At 56.7% G+C, this 25577-nt stretch overlaps 3 protein-coding genes and 1 long non-coding RNA gene across 12 annotated transcripts in view; 2 read left to right on the top strand and 2 right to left on the bottom strand.

Moving 5' to 3' along the window:
- The first annotated feature begins 72 nt into the window (after positions 1 to 72).
- On the top strand, positions 73 to 1837 carry Tmem52 (transmembrane protein 52). 4 transcript variants are annotated; one of them, XM_005339289.2, is made up of 5 exons: positions 73 to 215; positions 303 to 346; positions 463 to 504; positions 961 to 1139; positions 1235 to 1837. In XM_005339289.2, the coding sequence occupies exons 1-5, from the start codon at positions 150 to 152 to the stop codon at positions 1513 to 1515; spliced, it is 612 nt and encodes a 203-aa protein (XP_005339346.2). In that variant the 5' UTR covers positions 73 to 149; the 3' UTR covers positions 1516 to 1837. The 4 variants fall into 4 exon arrangements, with proteins under 4 accessions (XP_005339346.2, XP_077881152.1, XP_077881154.1 ...); XM_078025026.1 differs by having other exon boundaries at positions 877 to 1139; XM_078025028.1 differs by lacking the exon at positions 463 to 504.
- Positions 1838 to 2094: 257 nt separating this feature from the next.
- Calml6 (calmodulin like 6) lies at positions 2095 to 4304 on the bottom strand. 2 transcript variants are annotated; one of them, XM_005339234.4, is made up of 6 exons: positions 4138 to 4304; positions 3915 to 3962; positions 2780 to 2954; positions 2487 to 2631; positions 2302 to 2402; positions 2095 to 2232 (listed from the first exon to the last, which is right to left on the bottom strand). In XM_005339234.4, exons 2-6 carry the CDS (start codon positions 3915 to 3917, stop codon positions 2186 to 2188), a joined length of 471 nt encoding a protein of 156 aa, XP_005339291.1. In that variant the 5' UTR covers positions 3918 to 3962; positions 4138 to 4304; the 3' UTR covers positions 2095 to 2185. The 2 variants fall into 2 exon arrangements, with proteins under 2 accessions (XP_005339291.1, XP_077884000.1); XM_078027874.1 differs by lacking the exons at positions 3915 to 3962; positions 4138 to 4304 and having other exon boundaries at positions 2780 to 3119.
- A 9122-nt stretch (positions 4305 to 13426) lies between these two features.
- Positions 13427 to 19176, bottom strand: LOC120890587 (uncharacterized). The gene is made up of 2 exons (XR_005734881.2): positions 15806 to 19176; positions 13427 to 15469 (listed from the first exon to the last, which is right to left on the bottom strand). It is a non-coding gene; the product is annotated as an uncharacterized LOC120890587 (long non-coding RNA).
- Gnb1 (G protein subunit beta 1) overlaps positions 18465 to 25577 on the top strand; it is a 70629-nt gene continuing 63516 nt past the window's right edge. For 3 of the 5 annotated variants that reach the window (XM_078025022.1, XM_078025021.1, XM_078025023.1), the window contains exon 1: positions 19204 to 19399. The gene's annotated coding sequence lies outside the window, so the exon portion shown is untranslated. Of the gene's footprint in view, positions 18489 to 19202; positions 19400 to 25577 lie in introns of those variants that run through there. The other 2 variants (XM_040287769.2, XM_078025024.1) reach the window with 2 other exon arrangements.

The raw sequence follows: 25577 nt of genomic DNA, 5'->3' as shown, positions 1-25577 counted from the left end.
TTCCAAGGGCGGGACCGACGGGGCAGGGGCGGGGCGCCAGGGGCGGGGCTCGCACGGAGCGGAGCAATCCCAGGCAGGGGCGGGCCGTGGTGGGCGGGGCCTCGTAAAACCCGGAGCCAGCCAGGCGCGGCTCGGCGTCAGCGCGGAGCATGGCCCCGGGGCCACCTGCTGCCTGTGGGATTCTGCTGCTGCTGCCGCTCCTGCCGTTGCCGCAGGTGGGTTGGGCCGCGCGTGAGATTCGGGCACTCGGGGTGGGACTGCGTTCTGCCACGCCCCGCCTGGGCTCATCCCTGTCCCCGCAGGTGGCGCTGGGCTCCGCGGACCGCAGCTGCGACCCTTCGGACCAGTAAGTCCGAGTGGGGATGAGGGAGGCGGGGCCTGGCCCGCGCCGCGGGGAGGTTTGGGTGGTGAGGTCGTCGGGGGGCCGGCGCCCACCTGCTCCAGGTGCTGCTGTCCCTGCAGGTGCCCTTCCCAGGCCCGCTGGAGCAGCCTGTGGCACGTGGGGTAAGTAGGCCGCTGCTCAGAGCCGCTGGTCAGATGGTTCACCTCCCGGAGAGACCCTGTTGGAAACAGGAGACCCCACGCGGCTCCTAGTCGCCTCTGCTGGTGCTGGTGCAAGGCTCAGGGCCCTGGGCGGGCTCAGAGCAAAGCCTGGACACAGTCACCAGAAGGCACAGGATTGTGCAGTTGACTGGGGACAGTGTGTCCTGGGATTGAGCCCAAGGCCACCCCTGGCCAGCCCTGGAGAGACAGTAGGGCAGGCCCAGCAGCAGGCGGCCAGAGCAGGCGGGTTTCTCCAGTCTGGCCCTGGCCAGGGAGGTCTCTGGCATGGAAAGACATTCTCTGGGTTTCTTTTTGCCTGTTGTCCCATCTTAGGTGGCTGGGCCACAGTTGGCCCCAGGGTGCAGCTGCCTGCTGGCCGAGGGTCAGTCTGGTGGTGGGCCTTGCTCCTCTTGCCAGGCTCATCCTGCTCGCTGTCCTCCTGCTGCTGCTGTGTGGAGTCACCGCTAGCTGTGTCCGGTTCTGCTGCCTCCGGAAGCAGGTGCACACACAGACACACCTGCCCCCAGTATGGCAGCCCTGCGACCTCACGGTCATCCCTGTGGACAGTGACAGCCCTGTGCATAGCACTGTGACCTGTGAGTGCCTGGTGGCCCACCAGCCAGCAGTGGGTGGGGACTTAGGGTGGTGAATGCCAACCCCACCTCCATAAACGCATTCTGGTTCCCTGCAGCCTACAGCTCCGTGCAGTACCCACTGGGCATGCAGCTGCCCCTGCCCTTTGGGGAGCTAGACCTTGACTCCATGGTCCCTCCTGCCTATAGCCTGTACGCACCTGAGCTGCCACCCTCCTACGAGGAGGCCATCAAGACGGTAAAACCCAGAGAAGAGGAGCCGGCCCCCTCCCAGAAACCCGGAACTCTTCCTGGGACCTCGGGCCTAGAGACCACTCCAGGGCCCCAGGAGCCCAGCCCCGATGCTCAACAGCCCAGCAGTAGTCCCGGTGCCCCCTGAAGCAGGCAGAAGGGCTCTCCTAGAGCCAAAGCACTTGGAGTCCTGACTGCGGGAGCCAAGGTCTGCCCCATCCTGCTTTCCCCTGGGAAGCAGTCAGCCCTCCAGCACACTGCTGCAGACCTGGAACGCCAGCCCGCCAGCCCGCCGGCCAGCCCTGTGTCAGCCACCCCCGGGGGCGGGTTGATGCGCTCAGCTCAAGCCCCTGGCCAGGCCCCATCAGGACCTCATCCTGGAGGAGTCCCTAGAGGCCTGAGGCTTGAGAACTCAGGGCTCTCTGTGGTGTCCATGGCTTTTTGGAGAGAGAATAAAATTTATGTCTGAACGGTCTCTGCCTATATGGAAAGGGCTCTGGGACCCCAGGGCTCAGGAGGGCCCCAAGGCAGTTACCCGCCGTGTGGCAGGTAGGGCAAGCATGAAGCCATCGACCTTTAGGCTGCTGTTCAGAGACAGGTCAAGTGTCTCACCAGAAGTGACCAGGGCCATGTGCCTGTGGCTGCCCTAGAAGACGCTTCTCCAGACCCACCCCCCTGGCCACCCCTCCCTCCAGGCTGGGGACAGTGAAGCACACAGGAGTCAGATTGCAGCATTTATTTGACACAGTGAGGGGCAGGGCAGGCAGTGGCAGGCCATGGCCTCCTGGGCAGGCCTCCTAGAGCCACAGCAGCTGCTCTTACTGAACCAGCTTGAAGGACTCTCCGGTCATCATGGCCACGAACTCTGGGGGCAGAGGCACAGGTCAGCAGCCTGGATGGCCTGGCCGCTCAGCCCAGGGCCTGCCCCACTCACCCTCATAGTCGATGGTCCCGTCTCCGTCCTTGTCTGCCTCTTTCATCATCTGCTCAGCCTCCACCTCGTTGAGGGGCTCCCCTGCATTCATGAGCACGTACCTGCCGGACCCCCACACTGAGCCGCTCCAGGGCCCTGCCCGTGCCCTCCTGTGCCCACCCCACCGTCCAACCCCTCCACCCTACTTGAGTGTGTTCCAGTCGATGTAGCCCTTGCTCTCCTTATCGAAGACCCGGAACGCTGCCCTCAGCTCTCCCTCCTGGTTCTGGGCCTTCTCATGGTAAATCCCCATCAGCGCCAAGAAACCATCACAGTTGAAGAAGCCTTTGTCTGCAAGAAGTTCGTCCCCCGTCCCCCTCAAGTAAGGGGTGGGCTGGGCCCCACTCCACCCCTCCGGTGGCTCTGCCTCCTCCCCACTCCTCACATATGTGAACCAACCCGGGGCTGCACCCCGCCTGTGCCACCGGCCCCAGCTCACTGTCTCTGTCCACGTCCTTGGCCATGGAGGCCAGTTCGCTCTTGGTGGGGTTGATGCCCAACAGGCTCATGAGCCGCTCCAGCTCTCCGGTCTTCACCTCCCCGTTGCCCTCCTCATCAAACATCTCAAAGACCCCCTTGTATTCCTTGATCTGCTCAGCGGACAGGCGCTCCGTCTGCAGGGGACACCCGCACCCAGTCTCACCAGGGGCTCTCTTGCCCCGCTGTCCAGGTGTGTGCACCTGGCCACCCTTCAGGGCACCCATGTGCTTAAAGAGGAGGTCTTCCAGGGCTGGGGATGTGACTCAGTTGGTACAGTGCTTGGCTCGCACCAGGCCCTGGGGTTCAATCCCCAGCACCACACACACACACACACACACACAAGGAGCCCCCGCCCCCCCGCACCCCAGCACAGAGCAAGCCTCTTAGATGAGCAAGGGCTTCAGGGTGAGCAGGGCTCTGAAAGGGACAAGAACAAGTGAGGCAGAGGGTTCAGGTAAGGGGACCAGGTGGGCACACAGGAGCCAGGGCACAGGTGAGCCAGGAGGGAAACAGCAAGGCTGCAGAGAAGCCGTGGGCCAGACCTAGGCCAAGGCAGTGGACACCAGGTGAGACCAGGTAAAGGGCACTGGGCAACAGTGTAGGGAGGAGCCCAACCAGACCAGGTGAAGGCCAGCCTGCAGCCAGAGCCCCAGGGGTAGCTTGAGGATGAGTCCTGGGGAAAGTCTAGCATCCAGCCCCTCTGCCAGTCCCTCTGCCAGCCCCTCTGCCAGCCCCTCTGCCAGCCCCTCTGCCAGCCTCTCTGCCAGCCCCTCTGCCAGCCCCTCTGCCAGTCCCCTCTGCCAGCCCCTCTGCCAGCCCCTGCAGCAGTGGTCCTGGGTGAACCTTCAGCAAGGGTTTTGGTGGGGCACAAAGACACAGGGCAGTGTTGTGGCAGAGTCTCGGCCTCTGCCCGCTCCTCAGCCCCTTCCCCAAGCCGCTCCTCAGGCTCCGGAGAGGCCCTTCTACCTCCAGGCCCCCTCTAGCCATTCTCCTGGCCCAGAGGCCCACCCCAGCCCCCTCCCCACTGCAGGCTGCCCAGCTCGGGCTCGGCCACCCAGTCGCCCAGTGGCTCTCTGCTGCTGGAGCAGCCTTACCATGTCTGTGGCTGGTCAGGAGAGCAACGCAACACTGGCACAGCAAACCTGTGGGCAGAGCACGCGGCCAGTGGCGGCAGCTGCGTTTTAGCTGCCTGGGGTCCCTGGGGTCCAGGCTCCAGAAGCCTTTTATGGGTGGAGATCCTACCGGCCCTATTTTGGGACAGCTCAGCCCTTCCCCACAGGCCCCTTCCTGGTCTCCTTGGCCTGGGCATCCCCTTACCCTAAGATGCATGCCAGAGACAAGCACAGGACAGAGAGGCACTGGCCAGCTGCGGGGCCCTGATGCTGTTTCCTCTTCATGGTGCAGCCTCCTAGGAGGTCCCCCCAGAGGTTGGCCACCCCCAGAGCTGGCTTTCCTGTGTTCTGGGGACCCTCTTGCGAGGCTGGTGTCACCTATTTGTGAGACTTGTTGTGAAAGGCCCCTGACGGGCCTCGCCTAGATGCCTTCCACCCCCACAGGCCCAGACTTCCCAAAGACAGGTTGGTGGAGTCAGGGCACCCGGACCCCAGCCGCCTGCACAAGCCAGGCTGAGTGGCAGTTCAGGGAGGAGACTGCTGAACGTGAGCCCAGGTGGCCTGGGCAGCCGGCCTGGGGACCGACTGCTGCTGGGAGGCAGGGCCAGGCTTCCTCGGCAGCCAGGGGCTATTCTGAGGTTTCTTGAGGAAACCTGACCTGCCTTCCACTCAGAACAGCAAAGCTGGCTCCCTTGGGAGCCATGTGCCCAGGCGCCAGAGTGGCGCACAGACCTCTGCTCCCGCCTGCTCCCTCCCCAGAAGTGTGCCAGCTCCTCCCACCCAGGTCTACTGAACCACCACACAGCAGTGCTAGCCCCAAAGCCCAGCCTAGATCCTCTCTGCCCCAGCCAGCCAGGGTCCTGGCCACAGCCCTCAGGTTTTCAAGTGCAGACCAGAGCCTAGCAGGCTACGGTGCCCCTCCCGTCCCTCTTGGGCTGGCCCTCAGGGACAGTCATGACAGGCCCCACCTAGTTCCCTCCTCTGCCTGCCAGAACCTCCAAGGCCGCAGGGTGCTCCCTGTTGGGCTCCAGGCCAGCTGTTGATGCTGAAAGATTTGTGCTGACCATAGGGGCATCTCATGGCTGAGCTCAGGGCAGGACTGGAAGAGAACCCGGCTCTGGGTCTGGGGGGTGGAGTGGGATCCTGATCCTTCACTTTGGCCGCATTCTGGCCCTGTTTCCCCCTGGAGGCGGCGGGCTGTGTGCATCGAACACCTTTCCCAACAACACAGGATGTGGTGAGCCACAGCACCCAGATCCAAGCGCAGGGTTTGAGGTCCGGGTCTAAGCCAGCAAGTTAGAGACCATGTCCTTGTGGGCCTGGACAGTCACACCCAGCGACTGCCTCCTGCCTGTGGCTCACAGCCACGGACCACAGGCTTAGCCTATGGACCCCGAGACCCGTACGCCCCTAGGCTGCAGCACGGAAGGCCCCAGACGTCTCAGTGGCCTTATAATCCAGGCTCAGCTGCACCCCTGGCGCCAAGTCGGAGCTGAGGCAGCACCCCACCTTTCCCCTGGCTGCCTCGGAGCCAGCAGCACACCCGGCCAGGGCAGAGGCCACAGGTCCTCACCTTCCTGCCCTCTCCCACCTCACCTCTGTGTGGCCTCCAGGCAGGCCGTGTGGCCACTGCGAGAAATCAGATATCTTCTGTCTTGTGTCTCTTCTGATCACCGAAGAAAGAACAGAAAAACCCTAGAACAACTAAAACACCATTTAACCTTTTTTTCCCCCGGTACTGGGGATTGAACCCAGGGGCACTTTCCACAGAGCTACATCCCCAGGACTTTTGGTTTTTGAGATAAGATCTCCTCCAGTTGCCCAGGCTGGACTTGTCATCCTCCTACCGCAGCCTCCCAAGTAGCTGGGATTTCATCCTTTAACCATTTTGAGGTGCACAATACAGTAGTATTAATGTGTGCACCCTGTAGTGCCAGAGGTCTCTAGAACTCTCATCTTGCAAAACAGAACCTCTGTTCCCCTTGAACAGCGCCCCTGTCCTCCCTCTCCGAGGTCCCTCCCCCAGCCCCAGCACCCAACTTTCGATTCTAACAGTCTGACTATTTGAAAGAGCTCGAGTATGTGGAATCAGACTGCAATTTCTCATTTTGTTTCTGGCGTATTTCACTTAAGAGTTAATTATGTCCTCGAGGTTCATCCCAGTGGGGCGGGACAGCACACAGCTGTAATCCCAGTAACTCAGGAGTCTGAGGAAGGAGGCTTGCAAGTTCAAGGCCAGCCTCAGTAACTTAGTGAGGCCCTGTCCCCAAATAACATTAAAAGGCTGGTGGTGTGGCTCAGTGGCAGAGTGCTTTCCAAGCATGCATTAAGACCTGGGTTACATCCCCATCACTACCAGAAAGAAAGGGAGACATGAGTATGTACATATGCATACACATCCTCCTGTCTCTCTGGAGAATTTCACATGGGAGGTCACCATGGGGTGGGAACGGCTCCCCGAGAGTAGTCTGTGACATCTCAGGAACAGTGTGCTCCGGGCACAGGGCATTCCATGCATTCTCTGGACAGGTGTGGACAGAGTCATGGGCACCTGAACCTGCAGACAGGCCAGAGTAGGTGGTTTGTATACGCAGCAACAAGAGCCTGGCCTTCCCTGGCCCTGGTGCTTCCCGGGGCAGGAGACCGTGACCCCTTCCTGGAGAAGAGGGGAGACACAGATATCATCTCATCTCCGGGGTCTCCAGTGATAAGACCCACAAGGACCACCCAGCCCTCCAGAGCGGCCACTGCTGCAAACCCACCTCACCTGCAGTCCACGCTAGGAGGGGACACTGAAGTCCCAGGGGGAATCTGACATCCCTCGGGGCTGGCGAGAGGCTCCCTCTGCCCAGTCCTCCTCCTCTTCCTGCTGCAGTGTCCAGCCCTGACACCCGGTTTCTGTCCCAAACTCCATCTTGGATTGGCTTCGGGGAGCCAGAGTGGTGACAAGGCCTGGCACTGGAATCCACTCTGGATGCCCAGCTGAGGCAGGGGCCCTGGGCATGTTGCTTTTGTCACTGGGGGTGAGCTGGGACGTAGGGGAGGTGGTCAGAAGGCTGCTGCCCAGCAGTGCTCCAAATGGTCAGGGGAGGGAAATTCCTGAGCGCTGGGAGCCAAGTGCGTCAGGGGCCGCCTGGTCACAGTTTCTCTGCCTCCACCTCCTGCAGGAGGGGAGAGCAGGAGAGCCCTACCCGTGGCTTCCGCTGGCGTGGGACCCAAGGTCAAGGTCAGGTCTTGGTGGGGCATCCAGGTGGCTGTCCCCCATGGATTGATCCCCAGGCCCCTCTGATTGCTTGCCTCTCCCTGAAGAGCTGATGCCCTCCCAGAGCTGGAACAACATCAGTCCCCCTGAGCCCACCCTGGTAGCTGTCGGCTGGCAAAGAAGGTTAAGCTGCTATACCACCCGGCGGGGACTGAGCTGCCCACACAGCGTCACGCACCTGGACAGCACATGGGAGTGGGATTCTGCATGCACACCCGCATACCAACAGGCACCAGCAGATTTTTTAAAAATTATTTGCTCTTATTAGTTATACATGGCAGTAGAACACATTTTGACATATTGTACATGTACAACATATGACTTCTCATTCTTGTGGTTGTACATGATGTATAATCACAGCGGTTGTGGAATCATATGTGAACATGGATAGTAATGTCTGGTTCATTCTACTACCTTTCCTACTCCCATTCCACCTCCTTTCCCTTTGTTCCCCTTTGTCTAGTCCAAAGTTTTTCTATTCTTCCGTATTCCCACCCCATTGTGAGTTAGCATCCACATATCAGAGAGAACATTCAGCCTTTGGGTTTTGGGGACTGGCTTATTTCACGTAGCATGATATTCTCCAGTTCCATCCATTTACGAGGAGATGTCATGATTTCATTCTTCTTCATGGCAGAGCAATATTCCATTGTTTGTATGTACTACATTTTCTTTATCCATGCATCCACAGAAGGGCACCTAGGTTGGTTCTGTAGTTTAGCTGTTGTGGATTGAGCTGAGGGAGCAGCTTCTGTTACCAACAATGAGGCTTCCTTGGCAACCACAAGCCAGGTCGCAGCGTGGGGGGCCCTGCCTACCTTCTTACCTCACTGGCTCAGCCCCGGACTCTCCTTCCCTTCCACCTTCAGCTCCCCATATGGCTTCCTGGAATTTCCCAGAAAAACTGAGTCCTCACCCCAGGATCTGCTTGTGGGGAGCCCAGCCTGGACAAGGAGTGTACAAACAAAGGGGAACCTAAACTCCAAACCCCCAAACCAACCCAAAATAGGAGAGGACGTGAGTTACAGATCCCAGTGCTGCTCGGGAGAGGGCCACAGATCTCCATTCAGGAAAAAGAAAATCTAATAGAGCCCAGGAAGGGAGAAAGAAACAAAGACAGCCGCCTAAGCCGGAGGGAGGACGGAGCAGGGGAGCACTGGGAAGGAGAGGATCCAAGTCCATTCTTCATGCACACCTGTGCCACCAAGAAACCCACGGTCATGTGCGAAAGATTAAAAGATAAACAGCATAGAAAACATAGGTAATGCCACAAAAGGGCATGCAGACCAGGCTCACCTACTACTGAGCAAGTAGGGTTACTGCCACACACCAGTGATCCTACTTACTCAGGAGGTGAAGCAGAACTCTAGCTCAGGGCCAGCCTGAACAACACAGCCCAAATGCTTCAAAATAAACTGTAAAAGGGGTGGGGGTGTAGCTCAGTGGTAGACCACCTGCCTAGCCTGAACAAGGCCCTGGGCTCAATCCCCAGAACCAGAAAAAGAAAAAAGTTAATCCACCTGCATGAAAGAGCTCCTAATGTCCAAAGCTGGTACCATTTGGGCAACAATATGAATCAAGTAGCTTTGGATTATAACCCAAGTACAAAATAAAATCCACTTTGTATCAAAGGACACCATAAATAGGCTGGAAAGGCCACCTACAAAACTGGGAGAATATATATGGGCAAATCATTTATCCTATAAAATACTAATATCCAGAATATATAAAGAGCTTCTACAACTTAACAACAACTATTAAAACAGGCAAAGGATTTGGCCAAGGAGAGAATGCCTGTAATCCCAGCTATTAGGAAGGCTGAAGCAGGAAGATGGCAAGGTCCAGGCCAGCTTGGGCAATTTAGCAAGACCTTGTCTCGAAATAAAATAAAAAGGGATGATAGAGCACCCCTAGGTTCAATCCCCATGTCCCACAACAAAATTAATTAATCAAAATGAAAACTAAAGCAGCTCTAGGGGGTTTCTCGATTTCCAAGATCTACATGGACTGGGCAGCGAAGGCAGCTTGCCAGCCAGAGCCTCCAGGGCACCGGCGGCGGTCTGGGAGGTCGCGGCCCGCCTGCCGCTCACTGCCGGCCCCGCCCCCGCCCCGCCCCGGAACTCGCTGCGGCCCGCCCCTGCTCACTGCCGGCCCCGCCCCGGCCCCACCCCGGCCCCGCCCCGGCACTCGGCTGCGGCCCGCCCCTGCTCTTTGCTGGCCCCGCCCCGGCCCCGCCCCGGCCTCGCCCCGGCACTCGGCTGCGGCCCGCCCCTGCTCTTTGCTGGCCCCGCACGGTCCCCGTCCCCGCCCCGGCACTCGGCTGCGGCCCGCCCCTGCTCTTTGCTGGCCCCGCCCCGGAACTCGCTGCGGCCCGCCCCTGCTCTTTGCTGGCCCCGCACGGTCCCCGTCCCCGCCCCGGCACTCGGCTGCGGCCCGCCCCTGCTCTTTGCTGGCCCCGCCCCGGAACTCGCTGCGGCCCGCCCCTGCTCTTTGCTGGCCCCGCACGGTCCCCGTCCCCGCCCCGGCACTCGGCTGCGGCCCGCCCCTGCTCTTTGCTGGCCCCGCCGTGTCACTCGGCCTGGAAGCAGGGCCGCCCGGCGTTTGCTCCGTGAGAGCCCACCAGGCGGCGCCCGAGGGCCGGGCGGCACCGACCTGGCCTTTGAGGCCGCCTGCCTGGGCTTGGAGCGCGGCCGGGTTGGGGCGCAGAGCCCGCGGCAGTGCGAGCTTTGCCATCTCCCGGCGCCGCATTCTGTTCCCGGTTTCAAAACGCTCCTTTTAAAGTCTCTCTTTCGGGTTCCTACAATTGCAGGAACAAAGCTAGATACAAATGTCCCTTTTACCCTCCTGGAGAGCGACCACAGCTCTAGTTCCGAGGGCAGACACCCGGTCCACGGATGCCACTCGACTCTAAACGTCCAGGCCCCGCAGGTCCTCGCAGGAGCCAGGCTATCCCCAAAGCGCCTCCATCCCCAAGCAGCCCTCCTTGCCCTGTGGGCCCGCATTTCCGCCAGGGGAGCCAGGCAGGCCCGCACCCAGCCGGGTACCACTTGAGGGTCCCGATGCCCCTTGTGAGCCTGCAGTAGGCCAGCCTGCAGACCTGTGCTCCTGCTCCTTGGCGCCCTCAAGGGTATTTGTGGGCTGGGGGCTCATCCTGTTCCCTTCAGTCTTCTTGACTGTGACAAACCTGGGTCATTTTGTCCAAATGCATCAAGTGCTTCCACACACTACTCTGCAGCATAGGGTCCAGTGTGCTCCACCTCGACCCCCACCCTCAGAGGGAGCAGGGACCTCCGTGCCTACCAGGGCATCTGTCCTGTCCTGCCCTCATCTTCACACAGGACAAACAGACTGGAGGAGGCAAGCCCCTGGCCAATGGGGACTGGTAATACCTGGCTTCTCTGCCCAGCCCTGGCCTGAAGCAACCCCCACAAACTGTAGTGGGCAGGGGGTGCAGCAGGGACTGGCAGGCATGACTGGCCTTGGCAGTGCCCCAGGAGCTCCTGGTCAGGGTTGACTTGAACCCCCCCTCCAACCACCCTCTGCAGTGGGTGGCTTCCTCTCCACAGTGTCTCAGAGGTCAGGAGCAATGACCCTCCTGACCCCAGAAGCTGAAGGAAGGGCAAAGAGTTAGGACAGAAGAATTGTACAAGTCTGATCAGCAGGTAGACCCACCCCCAGGGGACCCCAAGGGGCAGGTCGGGGCAGGAGGGGTCCCAGGGGGCATGCAACAAGTCCCAGCCTGACTCAGAGGGATGTCACAGTGAGAGTCTCCAGGGACCCTGGCTCCAGGCAGCTTCCCCATGTGCCTGGTCACACCTGCTGTTTCCAAAACGCCCAGCACCCACTTGCCCAGCCTCCCCAGGCCTGCGAGCTCCACGGTGCATCCCTGCTGGCTGGGGTCACATTCCTCTGATTCCTCTTCCATCTCAGGCCCCACGGCCCACCACCACTGGGGTCTGTGCCCTGCTGTAGGCCCTGCTCCCCACCCCCCCATTGCACCTTTTGGAAACACCTTGCATCATCCCTCAGGTGGCTGGTGCCCTGGGCTTCAGGGACAAGATCTTAGACAAACAGCCCTCAGGCCCCAGAGGCACTCCCAGGAGGAAGCTGCCTCTTCAGACCCAAGTTCCCCCAAGGACAGTCATGTCACGGAGGGTTGTGGCCCGAGTGGTTCTCGTGAGCACAGGGCTGTTGGCCTGGATGGCCCTCCCACTCCCAGCCCAGGGCCTGTGCTGGGGCCCTGAGTGCCCAACTCCACCGCAGAAGGTGCCAGGGCTGAGCTTCGGGCCTAGTCAGGGATAACTCCACAGGGCTGACGGGCCGAGCCCACACAGGGCCAGGACAGCAGGCACAGGGGCAAGGAAGCACCCCATTCCAGAGGCAGGGAGGGGACAGGGAAGGGGGCCAAGGGGAAGGACGAGCCCTTCCTACTCCCTGTCTGAAGACTGGCCTGATACCTGGCACCGGGTGCTGGATGGGAGCCAGGGCCAGCAGGACTGGGTGCAGCCCTCCAGACAGCAGCACACCCATCACCCCTCTTCCCACCAACAGCTTGTGGGTGAGGAGGGGGTCCCTGCTCCATGGACAGATATAACAGGAATCCAGGAAGGAAGCAGGAGAGGGCGGGCCCAGGCAGAGGCCACTGTCTTCCTCCTCTGGCGCCCTCTGCCCAGCCCTCTCAGCCGGCCTGCGGCCTGCGTGAAGCCAGCTCACCCCTGGTGCCCAGCCCTTCCTGCTTCCTGGCTGGGTTCACATGTTGCACTCCACCACTTCCCGGCCCAGCTCCGGACTCCACAGCTCCCTGGGTTGCTGCCTGAGACCCATCCTATGTTGGGTTCCTTGGTACCCTGGCCATAGTGACCCACAAGGATGGTAAGTCCTTGCCCCTCTCCCAGGGATCATCCTGGCTGTGCCAAGCCCAGGGTAGCCCTCTGTCCGGCCTCCCAGCCCACACCTTCAGCCTGGGAAGCCCTGACCTTATACAGCATGGACTCCCCAAGACCAAGACAAGTCACCTCCAGGACCCCAAGAAGGCCTCCCCCTTACCCATTCCCCTTTGCCTCACCTCTCCCCATGGCCAGTCGAGGTGGCCCAGGTGTAGCCTGCACACCTTCCCTGGGCCGGGCAGCCCTCCACCCATCCAAGTCCTCTTGCCCACCCACCTTTGGAGCCCCTTTCCCAGCCCCTCTTTTTTCCCTGTCTTTTTCTTTTTGGTACCGGGGATTGAGCCCAGGGGCACTTAACCACTGAACTTTTTGTTTTATTTTTTATTTCCAAAAAGGGTCTCACTAAGGTTCTTAGGGCCTTGCTAAGTTGCAGAGGCTGACTTTGAATGTGCAATCCCCCTGCCTCAGCCTCCTGAGCTGCTGGGATTATACTGACAGTCTCAGGATAGGACTTGGCTACCTGTACTCCCACCACATGCCCCTGCAGGCTGGTGGCCCTCCAGGCCCCAACACCGCTACCTGTGCCTACTTCTCTACCCAGATATCTAACAAGCATCTTGGGCTATAAAGGACCAGTTGCCTGGGCAACAGCCAGACCCTGTCTCAAAATAAAATAAAAAGGGCTGGGATGTAGCTCAGTGCCCGAGCCCTTCCCTAGCATGTGCAAGGCCCTGGGTTCAATCCCTAGGACCACAAATAAAACATCATAAACTTACATGCCTCAAAGGACACTATTGAGAGAGTGAGACTGGCACCATACAAACAAGCAAATCAAAAACACCTGAGGAGAGATACCCGTAGAAAGGGGGAAAAGTCTGACAATCGTATTGCCAGTAAGAGTGTGTTTTCCAGAATATACAAAGAACTCTTACAGCCCAACAACAAAAACGGGCAAAGAACTTTGTCATGGTGTGACTCTAGGCTTGTGTGTGGAAGGCTTGGTTCCAATGCAGCAGTGTCCAGAGGCGAGACTCTGGGAAGTGATCAGATCGTGAGGACTGTGACCTCATCAGTGGATGAATCCCTTGGTAGATTCAGAGCTGAAGGGACCGCCGGGAGGTGGTGGACCGTAGGACGTAGGGCCCAGTTGGAGGAAGAAGGGCACCGCGGGTGTGCCCTGGAGGGGCACAGCTTGTCGCCAGCCCCTTCCCCTCTCCTCTCTCTGCTTCCTGAGTGCCCTGAGGTGAGCACCTGCTTGCTATGGTGTTCTGCCTCACCACAGGCCCGCAGGGATGGGGCCAGCGACCATGGACTGAAACCTCTGAAACTGCAAGACAAAATAAATCTTTCCTCCTCTAAGTTTATTTTCCCAGGTGTTTTGTCACAGAGACATAAAGATGAGTAACATAGACTTGAGTAGACATTGCTCCAAAGAAGACCCAGGGATGGCCAATAAGACAGGGAAAATACTGCAGGTCACTACTGGTCGCGGAGAGATACCACTTCAAGCCCACCAGGAATGGCTATTGTCTTTTTTAAAAGGAGACAATTTGGTCATTTGTGTAGACATTGGGCCCCCTCGCGCTGCTGGGAAGGAAAGCGGTGCAGCCGCTGTGGGACCCTCGTTCAACGTGGAGCCACCTCATGACGAGGCAAATGTTCAGACAGGAACTCGGCCAGGTGTCCTCCGCAGCTCGATTCACAGCAGTAAAAGGCGGGCACTGCGATGTCGGCGCTGGCCAAAGGGGTACAGCGCCGGCCAGAGCGGCCTGGGAGTGACCAGCGGGAATCCCTAGAGCGCTGAGGACAGTGGCCAGGATGGAGGCCCAGGGGAAAGGGCAGGCCTGCTCGGTGTCCAGGGGCCGGGTGCACTGCAGCATCAACACCCGCAGGCGTGCTCTGGCTGTGGAGCTTGGCCAGACCCCTGGTGAACACTGGAGGTGGTTCTGCCGGACATCCTGGGTGAAGGGCAGCTCCAGAGCACTCTGGTTGAGGCCCTGGGACCCCCTCCGGGTGGCCCAGTTACCTGACAGGGCCCAACAGGGCCATGGGCAGGGGCTTGGGAAAGCTTTGCTCTCAGAGGCACCTGTGGGCCCTGAGCCAGGCCCCTCGTGGACTAGACCTCATGGAAGCTGGGGGCTGATCTGTCTGCTCCCCAGCTGGCGCCCCAAGTACAAGCTGTTTACCTGGCAGGCGTCGGGGGAGCCAAATCCCAGGGCACCATCCCAGGAGGCGAATCCCCATACCAGCTGGAGCTCCCTTCCTGAAGAAGGCGCTGGCCGGGGAGGCCAACAGAGCCCAGGCTGCAGCGGTCCAGCAGCCCTGAGAGCGGCCCGCTGGCTCCTGGGCGCCGTGTTCTGACCCTCGGGACCATGCCTGCCTTTGTCCCTGCTCCTGGAGTCACTGTGTGACCTGCTCCAGGCTTAGGGCTCTGAGGTGTGGGTAGGAAGCCCGGGTCCCCTGCACTGGTCACCCAGGGTGTGTACGTCCCCGCTCACCTGCCCCAGGGGCCCCTCTGAGCACACCAGCGTCTGCGGGTGACAGGAGGTAGGGGAGGAGGTTGGGGGCCCAGAAATTGTCCCAAGGGCTCAGAGCCCCAAGGCCTAGCTAGGTGGCTACCTCTGGGCCGTCCCTTTTACACACCCTGATGCCCACCCACCTGGCTTCCTCCTGTGGGCAGAGGTGTATGTCCCTGCATCCCTGTCCACTTGTGGCCACTCTGCCCTTTTATCTGTGTTTGGGTCCATAGTACCCCTACCCCAGAAGATGCCCCCGAGGATGCCTGGGGAGGGAAGACTTGGGCCTGCTGCACCCCAGGGCTTCACCCCAGTATCCCCTCAGGCCAGGGGGTTCCTGACCTCGGTGAGGAGGAGAGGCCCTGGGCTGTGTTCTCCCAGCTGTCCCTTGTCTCTGCAGGTAGGTGGACACTTTGAGAAGCCAGTGTCTCGGAGATGCCTTGGCTGACCTTGTCAAGGTCATGCCTCACCCCTGCAGTCAGGCCCAGGGCTCCAAGAGGGGGCAGTCAGAGCTGCAGGTGTTAGTCAAACTAACCTCAGCTATAAAGCCAACCACCAGTGAAGCACTTCAGCTGGAGCCAAGCCCAGGTTTTAGCCACCAAGCTGGCGGGGACCACCTGGGCTGCTGCTTCTGCCACCCAGCAATCTCCCACCTCCTGCCTTTGTGCTGGGTGTTGCACATTGACCCAACAGAGCCCTTAGTTACGGCCCCTCCCTTCCCTGCCACCAGGGCCCCAGGAACCTGAGGGAGGCTGTCTGGGGTCCTTATGGGGTTAGCCTACAGACATCGGAGTCTTCTGTGGTGCTCTTCCAGGGGTGAGGGTACCTGAGGCTGGCAGCCATTTCCTTGCCAAGCAGAGAAGGAGCTACCACCTAGGAAAGCAAAAACAGGGTGGGCCACAGAGCCCTAACTCCTCACTAAGGGCCTGGATCCGACTATACCGGATGCCCAGATATCTGCCACTCAATTTCCCATTTCCACACAAGCTGGTTTAAGCTTCTACCACTTGCTACCTGACTCCTGTGTTTCATGCAGGGATTCTGCTTTGCCTGTTCATGGATACCTCTTTCTCCATTAGAAAGTTTTGTGTTTTACACCAGGAATGAGGGTGACACTGGGTGGAGTCAGGACTTGGGTATCTCCCCACATGCAGTTCCAGGGGGCATGCCCACTACAGGAAGCCCAGAGAGGAGAGCAGATCCTCTCACCTGGCTCCTAGAGGCAGCCCCCTCTGGCCAGGTCTGAGCTGCACACCTGAGTCCTTGTCTCGGCTCGGCTGGGCAACACCGTCAGCCTCCAGGAGCTGCCTGAACTTTCCCTAGGCTTCTGGTCCGACTCTGCGGAGGGAGAAACATGCCCTCTGCCCCACCTGGCACTGCACGATTTCCTGCTGTCTTCCATGTTTTGGTGCCCTTGCACAGGGATGTCTGGTCTATGGCTGAGGTGGGAGACCAGGAGGGTCAGGAGCCAGTGGGATGGGAGGCTGGGGACAGACGCTGGCTCCCTGTACTTGTGGGAAGGACTTCAGGGATCCTTCAAGGTCTGCTGGGGCCCACAGGCAGCACTGGCCTCCTCCCTGAGGCCCCGCCCTAGCTCTGCTGCATAGCATCCTCCTGAAGGCATACCTGTGACCTCGCCAGGCACTCCTATCTGGTCACCATCTTCCCCTGGTCTGCAGGCCACTCACCACCAGGTCTCTCCAGTCTACACCCTTACTGTCTCACTAACCAGTCCACATAGAGCTGCCCACCCAGCTCTCCCTATGTTCCTCCTCATCCCTTCCAGCAAGCTGACAGCTGTGCGGCTGGACAGGACTCTTGAGGTAAGGGCCTTGGTCCTGCCCATTCCCAGTGCACTTGGGCAGAGTGCCAAGGGTTAGGGAGGAGTGTGGTCTCCCCCGGAGTGTGGCCCTGTTCCTTCACCAGACCCTGCCTTAGGTAGCCTGCAGAAACTAATTAAAGCTTTCCTCTTGGTCACCTACATTCTGCATCCCCTGGGCACCACGTGCTCTTCCCTGTCCTTGCAGTGTGGAGGCAGGGCCAGGCTCCATCTCACCTCCTGGAGGCAATGTGGAGGTCCGCATGGTGGACCAGTGTTGAGCAAGACAGGGACAGATACCCAGCAGGACAAAGGGGCAGTGGCCTCTCCACTCCTGCCCTCTTACTGTATCCGGATATGGAGAGTCACTCTGCAGCTGTGAGAGAGAGCCTTCAAAGCCTGGCTGGAGAGAGGCACCTGGGTGCGTCCAGGCCTTGCTTTGGGTCCCAGTCACGTGCACAGATTGTTTGAATAATTCAGATTTAAAAAGACCTACTTTCCCGTTAGACCATTTCCTGCTGAAGAGCAGATGGGGGAGGGGCATCCGAGTTATACATCCAAGCTCCCTGGGTTTTGAGAGAAGGCTGGGCGCCAAGCCAGATCCTGGGCAGTGCCTCCACCCTGGGGCCCTGCTCAGCTCTGCAGCTGACCGCTGGCCTGGCCCTCGGCAGGCCGATGTCTATGATCCTTGTGGAGAAGGTGGTGTCGCGGGAAGGGATCAGGAGAAGCCTTGGGCTCCTGGCTGAAGGATTTTTGCCCCACTGTGGAGGGGGCTGGGTGGCAGATATGAACCAAAAAATACAAAGGCCTGGGCTGAAAGAAGTGGAGGGTAGGTCAGGGAGGACAGAAGCTGGGCCCTTTGGACCTTCTAAGGTACAAAGGGGAAGGCTGGCTCCTTATCATCTGCAGGGAGGGGCCCTGGCTGGAGTCTGGAAGCTCCTGAGGGTTCCCGGTGGGTTTGGCCAAGGTCTAAGGCACCTGTCCCCAGGGCCAGAGGCCTGACTGTGCATATCCGAAGGCGACAGAATCAGGTGGCAGCCTCCTCCCTGGCTCAACTTTGCCCCTCACACCCCCTCCATAAACACATAAATGAGGATTTCTGTCAGGGTTGTAGGGTAAGTCTCAGGGAAGGTACCACATCACCCCAAATGCCTACAGATGACATGCAATCCCTGGGGCTGCACCTCCAAGGGGGAAGGCTGGGGCAAGCACTGGGCTGGTGACTTCACGTGTGGCTTTTCTCCATGGTTCTGGGCCCAACTGCATGGATGGCCTCAGGGCCCAGCCTCAACAGTGCCTGTGCTGCCCAGTCTGACCTCCCCGACCAAGGCCCTGAGCCAGGCATGCAAAGACCCAGGAGGGCAGGGTCTGGGCCTGAAGGTCCCACAGCAGCAGAGAAGCCTTGCTGCTGCCTCTGTGTCCCCTCTAACTCACTCGCTCTTCTCATTTCTACTTTAAATCCTTGACTGAGGCGGGAATTAATGGGTGGCACCAGCCCTGTGGGATCTGAGGACAGTCTCTGACCCTCAGAGTCTGGGACCCACCTGCCAATGCCCCAAACCCCTGCCCCTCTGCCTTTCCATTGTCCCCTGGCACTGAATGTGCTCCATGCTCCATCACTCTTAGGAAGACACCTGAGGATATCCATGTGGCTGTGTGCACATATAGGTGTGTGCACGTGGACACATCTGCTCCCACCAGCTGACTCCTGGTGGGCACTAGAATCAGGGATACCCCAGTGGCAGTGAGCACTCAGGCAGCACCTGGATCTGGCTGCTCATGACTCCTGCCACTAGCTCAACCAGGGCTGCTGGGGAACTGACCTAGTTCAGGGTTGGGGCAGGGAAAGTACAAAAGGAACCGCGAGTGTCTTGTGTCAAAAGCAAGGAGGGACTCCTGGGTGTCTGGGTATTGACAGGAAGCACCCAGAGGAGAGGGGAAGAGAAGGCCTCCTCTGTAGGAGGAGCAGGGAGTAGGATGGAGAGAAGGTTGTGGACGCTCTGGAAGCTGCATTTATTTCTTCCAGTTAGACAAAACAAGAAGGGCAGCCCAACTGCGGGGAGGCAAAGAAAGGTGCCTAAGGGTGCAGGGAGGATGGTGGGAAGCAGACTGCAGGGTGATGGGCCACCTGGGGGCTATGGCGCTGGATTCTGGAAGGCCAGTGGATAGGGCCTAGAGGAAAAAGGGCACTGGGCTTTGTTTGGAAAGGACAGCACCCGGGCTGAGGGGGGCGGTAAGGTGGGAGTGAAGAATCAGGTGAGGTGGAGGAGGTGAGGGGTTGGGAAGGGGGGTCGGAAGGCGGCAGGAAAGGCGGATGGGCCCGAGGGTAACCCGTGGTCCCCGAGGTTTCAGAGGACACCAGCCCTTCCTGACCGCCTTCCTGCGCCCCTGGGTTTCGCGTTCCCAGCTCCCCCGCGCACCGTCCACCCCTTCCTTGGCCTGGGCTCCAGGCGCCTGCCGACCCTCCTGGCCGCGTCCCCGCGCCCAGCCTCCGAGGTGGGACCTGGTGCCCATTCGCTGGCCTCCCCACAGGATCACTGTCCGCCGGCCCAGGCGGCTCCGCACAGGAACCGAGCTACCTCCCAGGGTCCAGCAGGCCTAGGGCCCGCGGCTGCCGGCGTCGCGGGAGTGGTTTTCCCGGGGGGTTCCCGTTCGGGGCCTACGGCCGTCGCGGGCAGGACGCTGCCCCTTTAAGCCGCTCGTGCACGTGCGGGCGGGAGGAAGCGCGGGCGTGCGCATGCCCGCCGTGCGCGGTGACGCGGCGTGGGGTTTCCCGAGGATGCGGGCAGGGGCCGCCGCGCCCATCCCGATGGCTGGAGGCGTCTGAGGGGCGGACGGCGGCGGCGGCGGGCGCGGGCGGCGAGGGCAGCGGGCCGGGACGGGAGCACCGCGGCGGACCCGACCAGCCTCGCCGGCTCTGCCCGCGGGCCGCGAGCGCGACGACCAGGCGGCGGCGTGGGCGCGTCAGGCCGGGCGAGGGCGAGGTGAGCGCGGCCGCGGGGCCCGGCCCTGCCCTGCCCGCAGCTCCGGACCCGCCCGCGGTGCCCGCCCGCCGGGCTCGCCCGCCGCCACGGCTCCCTGGCCGGTCCGGGTCGGGCTGGCGCGGCCGGCGACCCCCGGCGGACGGGCGCATCCTGCGCGGCGGGCGGCCGGCGTCCCCGCGAGGAGGCCGGGGCGGCGGGCGGGCCTGCGCGGGGCGCTGGGCGCGCGGCGGAACAAAGGCCGCCGGGACGCGCCTTCCTGCGGGGCGGACGGCGGCTGCGGAGCCCCGCGGGGCGGGCGCGGCGGCGGGACCCCGGCCGCGCCCTCCCCGCCGGCTCCGGCCCTGCCCGCCGCGGGGCCCGGGTCCCATCCGCTGCCCGGGCCCCGGCGCCCGCGAATGAATGGGCGCCGAGAGCGGCCCCGAGACAAGATGGCGATGCGCGCCGCCCGCGGGCCGCCGGAAGACAAAGGCCCGGCCCGCGGCGCGGAGGACCCGCGGGGACGGCGGCGGGTCGGCCGGCCCCCGGCGTGGCCGAGCCGCCCGGCGGACCCGCTTCGCTCCCCGCGGCCTCCTGGCTTCCGCCGTGAACTGACACCGGGGCTGGACCCGTCGAGGCTTTCAGGCATTTTTCGGGTCCTTTGAACGGCAGGTTAAGGTTCAGAAGTGGCATCAGCCTAACGCGCTTCTTCATCTGCGGGGACGCTCTCCAGTTATGGCTTTGACATTCCCTCCCCGCAGAAAAGCAGCGATGGAGGATTTTTATTTTGGGAAGGGGAGTCGGGCATTTAGAAGCCCAAGAGTTTGGTACTGGTCTCGGGGGCAGGTAGTGTAGTGTCAGTTTGGGGGACGTGGGGATTCTCTGCGTTTTACGTTGCTGTCTGACAGCAGGAATCTCAGATTTAATACTAGATGGTCAACAATTGCTTATGAGATTGGCTCCCCACCCCCACTTTTAGGGAATTGGACCCAGGTCCTTGCTAGGCCAGCGCTCCACCACTGAGCTACCTCCCCAGCCGTTTTACTCTGAGATAGGGACTAAGTTGCCCCATCTGCCCTGGAATTTGGGATTCTCCTGCCTCAGCCTCCCATTACAGGCCTGCAGGACCACATGGGAGATTAAGAAAATATGTAGATTATCTTTCATGACTAGCAAATAAATGGAAGTATTTGTGAAAGAAGTTTTGTGAAAAATTCAGATCCACTTTAGAGACTGTAAAGTCTCTTGAGCAAGCATTGTTTTTGATGAGGTTTCTTATCAGTACCACAAGTTATTTTCTGATTTGACACTATATTTTGGGGGGAGGGGCTTTTAGATTGGAACTAGATTTTTAGTTTTCATGCTAAGATAGCCTTTTCTGAATTCTTCCGGAAGGTACATATTGCAAAAAGAAAGTGAATAAGCAGTTCCCTTTTTGCTTCCTTACTGACATTGGGTGTGTGACCAGGAATGGAACTGTGCCCTGGATGGTCAGACAGGTCTGTGAGCCTCCAGAGAGCAGAACTGAGTGGCAGCTTCTGGCTTGATTTAACACAAGACTGGCCTTTCTGACAATTGGTGCTGTCCAGAAATGGAATGCATCTGGGAGGTTCAGGGTTCTGTGAGGGAGAGGCTGTCCTGCCTTGTGTGTTCACAGGTGCTGCAAGTGCTACAAGTCTTTCTCAGAAGGCAAGAATCTGGAAAGTCAAAGTCAAGTTCTCTGGTTAAGCCTGGACCTCTCCCAGTTAGCCTGCACTGTCCTCCACTACTGGGCCCCTGTTAGCTTGCTTGGTCCTGCCCATGCTGGGCTGCCTGGCCTCAGGCTGTGTCAGGACCGCCTTTCATCTTCTATGAGGCCGTTTCAAGGGTGTCCTTATACAGAAGATTCTTTGAACTTGCAGCTTTGACTCAGAATTGACGATGTCTTACATGAACATCTACTGGACAAAAACAGCTCCTTTTGTGTAATACCTGAGTTTACAGAAAGCTATCTTTATCTCTTCAGACCAGTCTTAAGCCAAGTGCCTGTTAGTTGCACTTTAAAAAAAGGTTTTCTCTATTTGACAGCCTTAGTTATTTCTGATTTGGGGGGAGGGGAGCTGAAATAAGTTTCCTCAGATTTAAAAAGCTACAGAAAAGTGTGTTGCCTTTTTTATTTTTATTTTTTTTACTTATCAATGGACCTTTATTTTACTTAGTTATATGTGGTGCTGAGAATCGAACCCAGGGCTTCACACATGCTAGGCAAGCGCTCTACCACTGGGCTACACCCCCAGCCCGCCTTTTTAATTTTTATTTTTTTAAAGAAAGAGAATTTTAATATTTATTTTTTAGTATTTGGCGGACACAACATCTTTGTATGTGGTGCTGAGGATCGAACCCGGGCTGCGCGCATGCCAGGCAAACCACTTGAGCCACATCCCCAGCCCCCGCCTTTTTTGTTTTTAAAGAGTAAATGTCTTTTAAGTCTTTTTTTATGCCTAGAAGAGTAGTTTCCAAGCTTGGGTCATCCAGGTAGAATTATTGAACACTTGCAAAATTGATTTTATGAGGGTATAGTTAATTTCTTGAAAAAGGTGGTATGCTCTCAGGTATGAAAGCTTTGTTACCTTTTGCTTTACTAAAAAAAAATTATTATCCATTCATTTTATTTGGAAAGGTATATATATAGCTTTGAGAAAGGGATGTAGAAGGTCTTCCTGGTATCTCTAGACTTACTAACATCATTTGGTTTTGTTGCTAATAGTTACTTTGATGGATAATATTGATTTTGTTTTAGCAGTGCAGTATTGGCATTTATTATAGTTTCTTCATTGGATTGTTTTTCTCTGCCCGAGATTTGGCTCATGTCAGTCTCAAAATTGGATTAAATTCTTACTGTCTGTGGACTTTGGCTTTAGCATTAGTGGATTAGTAATAGATATTCTCAATTTTATTATCTGGGCTTGACCATATGGCATACCATATTTTTTTGAAATTCCTGTTTAGTGTAAGTCTCATAAGACATGGAACAAAAATTTTTAGAATCTTAACCCTGTTTTAAATTCTAACTTCAGGGTGGCTGGGGTTGTAGCTTAGTGGTAGAGCACTTGCCTAGCACATGCGTAAGGCATTGGATTTGATCCTCACCACCATATAAAAGTAAATAATGAAGTAAAGGTATTGTGTCCATCTACAACTAAAAAGAAAAATATATTTAAAGAAGTCTAACTTCATGGAGCTGGGATTATAGCTCAGCGGTGGAGCACTTGCCTTTGCATATGTGAGGCACTGGGTTCCATCCATCCTTGTACCACATAAAATAAATAAGTAAGTAAGTAAATAAATAAATATATTGTGTCCATCTTTTAAAAAAAAAGTATAACTTTAGGTTTCCATTTATCTTTATTTTTTGGTACTGGGAATTTAACCTAGGGGTGTTGTACCACTGAGCTACCTCTCCAACCCCTTTTTAAAACTTTGGGACAGGATCTTGCTAAGTTGCTCAGGGCCTTGCTATGTTGCTGAGGTTTGCATTTGTTGATGAGAGTGGTTGGAGAAATTATGACGTGTACAGTTCTAGTGAACATAGAATGAAGATAAAAGGAGATATATTATTTATTTTTTACTTATTTTTCAAACCCAGAGCATTGTTTATGCTAGGTAAGTGCTCTGCCTCTGAGCTATATCTCCAGCCCTTTTATTGGGACGTGTCTTGCTAAGTTGCCCAAGCTGGCCTGGAACTTGTGATCCTCCTGCCTTCCGAGTTGCTGGGATTATAGGCAAGTGCCACAACCCCTGGCAAGAACAAATTAAATTGTAATAAAGCAGAGAAATAATTTACAAATCTGAAACATTCAATAGTGAACAAAGAGCAGTTCCTGTGGACTGTGAGGAGTGTGTAGATGTATATGTGGGGAGATGCAGTGTCACGTTCCCTGTTCTGCACCAGGTGTGGAGGACCACACCTTTTCAAAGCTTTGCGTTTGGTTGCACATCTCTTGTTTCAGAGGTCAAATCTGCAGACATTGGAGCTGGTTGGTGGGTAATCGGGGACACTAACCATAACTAGAACTACTACTGGCTTCCAGTGATGGAGAAGGTTTCCATTTTATAAAGCACAGTTGCTTCCTTTTTTTTAAAGGATTTATTAAATCTTCTAAATTAGAATTCTGAGAGAATCATTCCTAAAAGCTTACTAATATAAAAGAAAAGATTATCTAAGGTAATCCTTAGGGTTATTCAATTGAACTCATTTTGCTGTTGATAATAGATTATTGTAAATTAATAATTAGTTGTCTAAACTTAATGCATTTATTAACAGGCTTCTCTAGCCTGTTAGAGTGGGACCCTAAGTATGGTGGACCATATGCTTGTCTGTTCCTCCTGTCTGTGTCTGTGGTTGTCTTCTGACTCAGTCCTGAGGCGATTATAACATGTGTTCCCCCTGGGTTAGAGATGTAGCTCAGTGGGAGAGGATTTCCTCAGGACATTTGAGGTCCTAAGTTCCATCCCTAATTCTGCGAACAAAATAAAACCAAATTCCTTGTGAGGATTACAGATTCTCAACCACTTGTCCCACTGTTGTAGTTGATACAGCTTTAAAAATACTGGATACTTTCAAATTGATGGGTGTCAAAGCCTCTGCAGTAGGTTTCAAAATATCTGTCATAGGAATTTTGAAATAGTTCCTAAATTCTAGGGAGGGAGAGGAATTCACTCATTTCTCAAAAGAATTGGCACTGAGTTAGAACCCAGCTCTGTCACTTCACTAGTGGTGCTGGTACGTCTGGTGTTTCCTTGTCTGGAAGGACACACAACAGCTCTGCGTGCGGTTGGTGTGGAAAGCTCTCCGTGCAGTCTGCAAGAGTTGGTCATTCTATTGTTAGGGGCTCACTGTAAAATACTTAACTCTGATAGTGTTAGGTCACATTGTTAGAAGACAACTTATTGAGAGATTGGGTTGTTCTTCCTCTTGGTTCTAGAGGAATATAACCCCCCATCCACACACACACAATTTATGGTTTTCACATGGGAATGGAATTTGGGGTACTTTACAGTTGAGCCACATCCACACCCCCCCCTCTCTCTATATATATATAAAATTATTTTGAGACAAGGTCTCGATAAGTTGCTGCTTGGGGTCTTGCTAAATTGGCCTTGAACTTGTGATCTTCCTGTGTCAGCCTGGAGTTGCTGGGATCCAGGTGTGCACCACCGTGCCTGGCTAGAGGAATATTAGGGTGTCAAGCACACATCAGCTGACTTTTCAAATGCTATCACTTGTTTACCATTACTCCCAAATCTTCACTCACATTATTTACTCTTCTGAAAGACTTTCTTTGCCTTGATAGGATAATGTTGAACTGATACTTCATTTTGAAAACTGGCAAAGTTTATTTTTAGGGGACCTTACCCCCCAAATGCTGAATGAATCTTGGCTTTCAAATATTTACTCACCGCTTTCTCTGTTGGTTACTGAGGATAGAAATTGTAAAGCAGGCAAGGTCCAGGACCTTTTTGAGTTTATAGTTTAGTTGGGTGTGTGATCAGCAGGGACAAGGAAGGGTAATGGGTCTTGGGGACACCTGACCTGATCTAGAGTTTGGTGAAGATTTCTTTGAAAAAAGTTTTAAATCAAGGACTGGTGATAATACATAGTTTGGTGGTAGAGTGCTTGCCTAGTATGCCCTGGTTTTGACTCCAGTACTGCCCCCCAAAAAGTCAAGACCTGATTATTGGGGTTTGTCTGGCAGGCAGGTAGATGGTGTGAGTGGTTTTCATGCAGCTGCCAGTTGGTTTCCTTCACCTGTGGTGTCTCCAGGCTGCCAGAACAGTGTCAAGTATATAATAGGTGCTCATTAATTATTTATTCATTGAATAAGAGCATAACTTACACAGGAATGGCAATTCCACAGAGAGGGATCAGAATCTTGATTTTAAAAAAAAAAATTATCTGGTGGCTCCTGGAGGCCTTTGAAGGGTTTTAAGGAGATTGCCTTGATGGGGATCTTTACCTATACTTAAGCCTTGAGTGTGCTCAGAGCAGGTAGGAGGACTGGTAGGGACTTTGGCTGGTGTGGAAAGGAGGCCTTGTGGTTGCATGGGAGGGGGGAGGGGGATGGTAAATAAGGTGTTAGTCCAGATTTCTGTCCTGGATGCCTGGGTGGCAGTGCTTTTGTGGGGCACATAATGAGTTTAGCTTGTGCATGCTAGGTTTGAG

Source organism: Ictidomys tridecemlineatus, chromosome 11, assembly GCF_052094955.1.
Source record: "Ictidomys tridecemlineatus isolate mIctTri1 chromosome 11, mIctTri1.hap1, whole genome shotgun sequence".
Lineage (NCBI taxonomy): Eukaryota > Metazoa > Chordata > Mammalia > Rodentia > Sciuridae > Ictidomys > Ictidomys tridecemlineatus.
This window is presented reverse-complemented; position numbering and strand designations above follow the sequence as displayed.